An 8,958-nucleotide genomic window follows, 5' to 3' on the forward strand; every position below is an offset into this window, starting at 1 on the left:
TTCTGTATAGAATGTTGTGATATGATGTCAAGAACCCATAAGCCAGCCACGTCAGTGATCCTCCACTATCCCTTCTGTTTACTGACATCTATTCTTAGCCTTCAAATCCTGTCATGGTGAATTATTGTCACGTCAGCTGCCACAATCAGTCAGACAGAGAGACAGACATGGATTACTATAGAGTGCCGATGGTGATAAGGGCCCCTTCACACATAGTGCGAATACATACAACTCATGGTGACTCACGGTGGTAGCGCTCGAATGAGCGCAGCAGGAAACATTGCGCCGATGACCAGGTGTGCAGGTGCAATACAGAAGCCCGCGGTTAAATAACCCTGGTTAAATAAAAAAAAAAAATGCCACTCACAGGATTTGAACCTGCATACTCTGATTACCAGACACAAACTTTACCACTGTGCTACAATCATTGTCTTGTAACAGGAGCATGAAATGGCTAAAATTAACAAGCAGATAAATGTATTTTCTAAAAAAGAAAATTGCGCGAACCACACATACACAAGTGTTTGGGGGGAGCGCTCAAAACATATGCACACGTGTGGGCAGGCCACATGTGCACTCGGCAACTTCGCAGTCGTGGGGCACATAGATGAATTTCACTGCCAGCTCGACAGTGATTGTCTGCTGACTGTTGTCGTGTTAATAGTACAAATGGCCACACATTTTCTAAGTGCCAAACGAGTGGTGTTAGATGTTTGTGTGTGTCAGCTGGAATTTGGCCGACACCTGCCGCATGAGAGATCGATGGGCTCACACAGCGCACACTGTCTTTCAGCCACTGGTGTGCACAAATAGTTGTAGCAACAGGTGTACGAGGCAGCTACGATTTTACACGTTTTGCACACGATTCCTGCTTCATGTGCACTTTATGCCCAAATCGACCCGATTCGCACTGTGTGTGAAGGGGCCCCTAAGGAATCAGGGCTTGTGAAAAACTCTGCAAGAATATAAAAGATGATTTTGTACAATGTGACCTCTTTCATAATTATCTTATTGGATCCAAGACCCTTTCATTTTTAAATCTGTCCATTGAATATAAAAGTCTGGATGAAAAACATCATGAATCAAACATTTTTATCCCCCCAGTAGGAAATACAGGGGTATATAGCCATCAGCATATCCGTCCATTTGTCTGTCTGTCCGTTCTAGCGTGTTAACACAATATCTCAAGAACCAGTTGACCAATTTAATTCATATTTAGCATAAGGTTGTACTTGAGTGATCCCCGACCCCAGTCGATTATGGTGACCTTGAGGTCAGTTTCAAGGAGATATTCACAATGTTGTCATTACCACCCTTCTTACCACGATATCTCAAGAACCAGTTGACCAGTTTCATATTTAGCATAAGGGTGTACTTGAGCGATCCCCAACACTTCATATTACTGATTTGTGGGGACCAGGGGATAGTATGTAATTTCCTGATGACTCTTGTTTAACTGTCTTAAACCTGTCAGAGTTCTGTGAAGCTGTCATTTAATGATCGTTAAAGCTGAAGAGAGCATGAATGTCGGTAAAAGCACAAATTCCCACATTTGAGATTCAACAATGACAGTTATTAAAGTGGTCGCACCGTGTCTTAGTGGTTAGCGCTATTGCCTCACAGCAAGAAGGTCATGGGATTGATTCCCACCTGTGGCCTTTCTGTGTGGAGTTTGCATGTTCTCCTCGTGTTTGTGTGGGTTCTCTCCGGCTGCTCTGGCTTCTTCCCACATCCAAAGACATGCAGGTTTGGTGAATTGGAAACTTTAAATTGTCCACAGTCGTGTGTGTGGGTATGAATGTGTTTGTCTATATGTGGTCCTGCGACAGACCGGCATCCTGTCGACGGTGTACCCCGCCTCATGCCCTATGGCTGCTGGGATAGGCTCCAGCTCCCCATGACTCTTAATTGGAGTAAACGGTTGAAGATGAGTAAGTGAATTCTTAAAGCAAGTTAACCTTGGTCTGAAAAGTATTTCAAATTAATTTTACCTGCATGTGTGGCAAAGCAGCAGGAAACATGAATGTGGGAGAGCAACAAAGATAACCCATGAACTGTGGATGTGCTGATAGTTACTTTTCCATTTGTCCTCAATGATCCATGGCATTTTTTTCTGGGACCCAGCCATAAACAAACTGGTTATAGGCATCCAAGCATTTGTAGTTTTTCAAGTCCTCTGACAGGTGTAGGTTCACGATGTCCAAGTACATAACATTCGGCAGTGACCTCTCACTCTCTGACCGCACAGATGATGATGGCATTTCATATGAATCTTCACCACCAATTCATTTCATCTTCATCTCATAACGCAATCGTGTTTCGCTGGTGAGTCCATCTCTATTTCTCGCAGCTGTCTCATGAAATTTCGCAAACTTTCACCATCGGAGAGAGTAGAACATGTGCTTCCACTGTCTATTGTTTACTCGCCAATGTGGCCAGGATGGCCAAAACGGCTGGTCGCACCCATTATTCTGACATCAATGACATTACTCTATTGTACAAATTGCTTCGGTACCTAAACTGTATTTAAAACTAATACATTTGTACATGCTTTCAAAGTGCCTTGAATTTTCATCAGATGAGCATGGCTTTGAACTCTCAAGGCCTAGTTATCCAAGGCCAAAGCCTGGACAAAAAAACAAAGCCAGACTTAAGGCACCTGAAGGCCCAAGCTGAGAATCAAGTCACCCTGTTTTACCTCTCAGTTATTCACTCTCCACCTTTCAGGTCTCAGGAGCGAAGACACACTTTGGATACTGTGAGACAGCCTGGTTTCAGACCCATGGACAGACCTCAGCTCGGTCAATCAGACAGATCAACTTTGGACAAGGTTAGTGGTTAAACTCACTCATTGCTGCCTGTGTTGACTTCTGCAAAGTGTTTCATGTGGTTTATCAGGCTGTTTTGTTAGATATCTTGACAGTTCATAAGATCCCCAAAAATCTGGTGAACATCACAGCCAGACAGTACATAAGTGCTGATTGCTGTGCAGAGTAGAGGTCTCTGACTTCTTCAGAGAGAATTCCAGAATTCATTAGGGATTAGTTCTGGCTCCTACTTAGCTCGATGCTTGCACAGACTGGTGACTGGATAAGGTCACGGAGTTGAGCGAATTGGGTACAGTTTATGGAGCTCAAAGGTTCACTGACCGTGACTTTGTAGACAATGCTCTGAAGTGAATCTTTATGTGGCAAAAGTGTCCAACTTCTTGAGATATTCGCTAAAGCCCTGGTCCCACCAAATAATGAAGGATGAAGAATGAGATACATAGCATGTTTTTTTTTTTTTTTGGTACGAGTCCAATTATTCAACAATCGTGGGAGAATAACGGCGCTGAGAGGCTCATAGAGGCAAAATATTTGGCTAAGGAGGCTCATCTCATCAGCTAATTTCAAGTTCAAAATTTAGCAACAACAGCATGGGGCAGTTTGTGTACGAGGTACTACGAGGACAAATTAGTATTATAGAGGCATGTTTGTGGTGAGGACAAGGTTGTGAAAAGTCCATTATCCAAGCACCTGGTGACTACGAGGACAGGACAGGCTATTTTGTCTCCGCCCTCTTGCTGAGCCAAATCGTTGACACACTCATGCGTGGCTCATTATTCATGACTTATTATTTGGTGGGACTGAGGCTTTACAATAAAAACATTACAAAGAATTACCTTTTAAGGTGTTCCAAATACGTTCTCCACCTCACTGCATGAGACAGAGACAGGAAAAAAACTCCAAATGTCCTCCATGATTCCAGAAGTGATTAGAGGTGTTTTCAACATCCAAACTGTAACAGAAAATGATTAATCTGCTACAAAATAATTATTTTATAAACAGCGTCTGGTGCAGAAAGCAGGTGGGATTGTAGTGTGCAAGAGGGCTGAGCCTGTCCAAAAAACATGCTGTGTGGCTCATTATTCCATCCTTCATTATTTGGTGGGACCAGAGCTTTAATCTTGGCAGTGACATTCATGTCTCTGGATCGTAAGCCTTTGATGCTGAGAGATATGTTGAAAGAGCTTATGGACTCATGAGGTCGCTGGCCAGAGGTATTTGCTGATGCTAATGTCTTTGCAGGAGAATGAAGGTCCAGGTCTTTCAGATCCTGGTGCATTGTGTCTTAGCACATGGTTATGAGATCTGGATTCTAACCAGTGCCTCACGGTGACAACATGAAGAAGAAGAAGGGCCATTATTGTCATTGTACATACAATGAAATTCGTCCTTTGCATTTTTAAACATCGTAATTGCAGTTAAACACAGTCCAACCACTCAGTAGGCAGCCACAGTCCGGTGCCCAAGGACCAACTCCAGATATAGAGACATTGCCTTGATCAGAGCAGAGCATGAAGCAGACCCTAAATAAGTGTGTTTTTGATTGTAAGAGGAAACCGGAGCAAAGACACGCAGAGACGTGAAGAAAATGCGAACTCCACACAGAAATGACCTGCCAGGAAGCAATCCCACAGTCATCTTGCTGTGAGGCAGCAGCACGAATCCACCATGCCACCAAATACTTTTAGTACTTGGACTCTCCACAAAATCCTTGGGCAAAGCTGGAATGACTGTGTGAAACAAATGATTTCTTGAGACTCACATGAGGTGTACTGTTGCCATTATGAAGGAACTTTAGCCAAGACTTGATTTCCATGTGGTGCACTTTCCTGAGCATAATCCAGCAGGCAGGTGCCTCAGTGTTGAAGACCCCAGGAACTGGAAAGGGCTAAGAGATGTCCACATATCACTGAGCAGATAGAGGGATACAGTGGTGGTCTGATTGGGTGGTTGGCTGTGAGGACTTGGCAAGTTCATCGTGTGGACAGTGCTGTAGCATGCGTCACCAGTGCATGCTCCCAGATCTGACCTGCTGCTTTCTTGTATGTATGGAACACAGCAGCACTTCACAGCACAGGGTACATCAGTCTCAGTGACACATTTACATGTATGAGTATGAGCCAGTAGTTCCATCCTACATGATACAGGCTGACTGTCGATATGTAAAAGGACTAAGAGACACTAAACTGACACATACTGGCTTTGATGTTTGAAGACAGAACACATCCATACATTCAGGCTTTTCACGGCATGGTTTGTTGTGATACTGCAAAAATAATAAAGGAATTTCAATGCAGGGAATGGTACCTGGAGTTCAAGACCTTCCATGGGATGTCATAACTTTGACGTTTGCAGAACAATCCATAAGTGATGAAAGAATAAAAAAATAAATCTCTTGTACACAAAATGACTTTTGTCAAAGTTTAAAATATGGCAAACACTTCCCTCTTCAGGACTCAAAACGCCTATAGGTCACAGTCAGCGTATCCCCTCCAGTCCTCGAATTTAGAACATTATTGCATGAATACAGTCCTATTTTATATAACAGCTTCATCAGCACCATCATCGTCCAAATATATGTCTCACTATATAATGTCTGAACATGAATGATTGTCATCTTCTCCTTCTGTTTTTAAAATTAATGGGATGTGTATGAGTAACTGATTTTGTATAGCAGCACACAGGGTAAGAAGCATATAGAGTATCAAAAGTAAAAGAAAAAAAAATAAAAACAGTTCGCGAATATAAATACACAAATATAAATACCAGACATACTGATCAATACTGGTTTACTGGCTATGACTGTTCCTCTCCTTCCCGTCCTCTGTCTTCCTGTTAGTCCTCCTCCCCCCGAGTGAGGAGTTGTACAGTCTGATGGCCTGAGGCACAAAGGAGTTTTTCTGTCTGTTGGTCCTGCACTTGCAAAGGAGCAGTCTGTGGCTGAAGATGCTCTTCTGGTTGCTGATGATGGTGTGCGGAGGGTGACTGGCATTGTCCGTAATGTCCAGCAGTTTGTTCAGTGTTTTCTTCTTTCCGTCACAAGATTGTCCAGCGTGTGTGTGTGTGTGTACAAAATAACTAAAAAAAAACTGCACAGGTTTCCTTTGAGCTTGGTGGGAATATTACATGTATAGATGTCTAGAGGTGATTAGGTTGGTTGTGTTGTCAAAGGTCAAGGTCAAAGAAAACATTGTCCAAACGCCTCAATTGTTTGGTATATCTCAACAAGTAAGACACAGATGGATTATCTAAAACCTATACACCCAGTAGTCATATGAAGAAGTCATACACAGTCAAAAGCACTGTTACAGGCATATGTACTAGAGGTGGGCGGATCGATCCTAACTCTGGTATTGATATTGAACGATGATATTGCACTGGCTGCTGCACATGCAGATTCACCAAAGTCTACTTTCTGTCTGTAAGAGTAGCGATGTGCTGTGTTATATAACATGGAGCAGTGCACCCTTGTATTGTGGTTTGTCAGCCCTCTACCTCAGGAGATTTTGTTTTAAGTGGTGTTGTGATATTTTTTTTTTCAACAAAAATGTTGATTGTGATAAAGTATTTTGTTGTCATGTACAATGTTTGGCAAAATTCTATCCTAGGTCTTTTGGATCCTTTGGATCTATGAAGCTTAAATATGAAAAAGTATCGGTATCAATATCGGTGATACTGAGCCTGTATTTACTTGGTATCGGATCAATACCAAAATTCCCGGTATCGCCCACCTCTAATATGTACATTTGTAATGTGGTGTGTAGATTGCACAGGGTAGCCCCTGATGCATTCATTGTGTATAATTACAATCCATTTTGTGGGGTTTGGCTGAAAATGAACCACATCAATTGCATATCATCCTTGGCTGATGCAGTTGATTTAGTTTGAGAAAGGAATGTTCTCTTTGGTTGACTGCTCACAGAAGATCCTAGTTGGCTATAAAAAAACAAGCCAAATTTTATGGAGCCATTGGTTTGAAGGTGTCATTCTGTACAGTAAATACATTAACCACACTTCACTAGTTACACATACTTGGGGTTTCATGTTGAAAATTCTCAAATGGGTACAGTTCCCTTATATATATCTTATATCTTGGCCCTTATACAAATGACCCTTCTAAATAAAATATTTAGGCCTGAAAAACCTTCTTTTAGACTTCTCTGATATACTTTGCAAAAGTCCAAAACCTATGTTTTGTAACATTTGGTATAAGTGACCCCTTTTCACACCATGCAGATTAAAGGTTGCCGTTCCAACCATCTCCATTCGTCATAGCCTCAAAATTATCTTGAAAATAAGTGTCACTGACCTCTCATGTTTCCTTCCCCACATCTGTGTCTCCTTCTCCTCCCTCCTTCTCTCTTAGGAGATGATCAGTCGTCAGATGAACTCTGTGTTCAAGGAGCTCCTCTCTCGTCAGCCTCCTGTGCAGCCGTCCAGTCTTGTCGCTCCAACTTCGTCAGCCTCCTCTTCTTCTCTTGCTCAAGCTGCACCTGTTGCCAAAAAAGGAGGCTTCAGCCTCAGAGGACGAGCCCTTTTCAGACCAGTGGATTAACAGCGAACAGTGATTGACTGGAATGATTGTTTTATTGATTGACAATTATGATTATGCTTATTATGGGTTTGGTGAAAAACATGATTTTTTTTTATTTGTTTTTTGACATGTATAATATTTGTGTCTCTGCCATCTCATAGTGCCACTTGTCTCAGTGCCGTATTAAAGTCCAGTGTGTGTGTGTGTGTGTGTGTCTTCCACCTGGTTTTCAGTCTTTAGTCAGGTTCTTATTTGTTTTCCAGGCTTTTGTGATTTTGGAAGAATCAGGGATGTGACATCAGCAGTGAGATCACCACAGTGATTTTTAACAGCGGATACATGAACAAAAACATAAGTCACCGAAGACGTAAGCTGCCCCCTAGCAGCAGGTCTGAGATCAGCACATATGTAGATTATTTTGCTCTATTAAAAACAAACAAAAAACGTGAAAATGTTGACTGATCTGGGGCCTGTGTCTAGCAGTGCCTTCACGAGTTTGAATCATCACTTTTATTTCACTTTGACTGATTCAGTCATTTTGAGCTCTGCATACTGGATGAAAAAATGTGGCAAAAGAAGGCGGCTCATCGCAGACTGTATGCAGAAATCAGTATTTTTAGCAGCATGCGGTGCAAGCACACACACTTGCACGAGGATGGACAACACATTCCCCTTCATATGTGATGCATGGCCTGATACACAGGCCAACACTCAGGGCTTAATGCAGAGTTAGAATCAGGCTAACTCAGGTTCAGCTTTGAAATATTAAGTAACAGTATCTCACTCAGGACTGTGGATGACTTACTTTTCAACTGAAAACTGTGGCATCGAATACAGCCGCATAAAAAAAGGATTTTGTGACTGCCTCTGTTTGAAACTGTGAATGCCAACGGTGACATTGTGGAGCCTTGATGAAATGAGACTCTCATTCAGCCCGACATTTCGGGCCTGAAACAATATCTACGGCCATCTACAGGTTCCTTTCAACATGTTTTGGGATATTTGCATTGAGGTGTACTATAGTAATTTACTTGACATCAAAAGCGTTTAAAATATTGCATATGACATCTGTAGTGTTCCAGTACTGTAATCATAATCTTTTTTTATTTTATTTTTATTTTTTTGGGTTTCTCTGTTTAAGATTCCATTTTATTCTGGACCACTTGTTTTGATGATGTCACAAAATAATTTACTGTGTTGAATTGTACATGTGGTTACAAAAAAACAATAAAGACAGCAAACCGATTAAAGATTTGTGATTGAGTGCATAAATTTAAAGGACGCATGCCTTATGTGTTCAACAGAATGCAAGAGGCCATCACAAGTTTCACCATCTGCAGCTTGCCAAATTGTTTTCATAACAGAATCAGAATTTAATTTATTGCCAAGTTCTCACATACAAGGAATTTGATCTGGTGTCATTGGTGCACAAACAGCAATAAAAGAAAATACTTATATAAGAAGTAATAGTGCATAAACAACAATAAAAAGAAAACAAAAAAAATACTTCTGTAAGAAGTAAAGGAGTCAAATAAACAAATGAGAAAAGCTAAGTTTACTGTCAAATAGATACAGTGGAATGGTGGAATGGGGCTG

At 41.5% G+C, this 8,958-nt stretch overlaps 1 protein-coding gene across 2 annotated transcripts in view; it reads left to right on the top strand.

Annotated features, from left to right (window-relative positions):
* arhgap4b (Rho GTPase activating protein 4b) overlaps positions 1-8,612 on the top strand; it is a 100,395-nt gene extending 91,783 nt beyond the window's left edge. For both annotated transcript variants that reach the window (XM_034172171.1, XM_034172172.1), the window contains exons 23-24: positions 2,728-2,830; positions 7,195-8,612. In XM_034172171.1, coding sequence (XP_034028062.1) covers positions 2,728-2,830; positions 7,195-7,383 — 292 coding nt within the window. In that variant the 3' untranslated portion in view covers positions 7,384-8,612. The remainder of the gene's footprint in view (positions 1-2,727; positions 2,831-7,194) is intronic.
* The last annotated feature ends 346 nt before the right edge of the window (positions 8,613-8,958 follow it).

Source organism: Thalassophryne amazonica, chromosome 6 (genome assembly GCF_902500255.1).
Source record: "Thalassophryne amazonica chromosome 6, fThaAma1.1, whole genome shotgun sequence".
NCBI classification, from domain to species: domain Eukaryota; kingdom Metazoa; phylum Chordata; class Actinopteri; order Batrachoidiformes; family Batrachoididae; genus Thalassophryne; species Thalassophryne amazonica.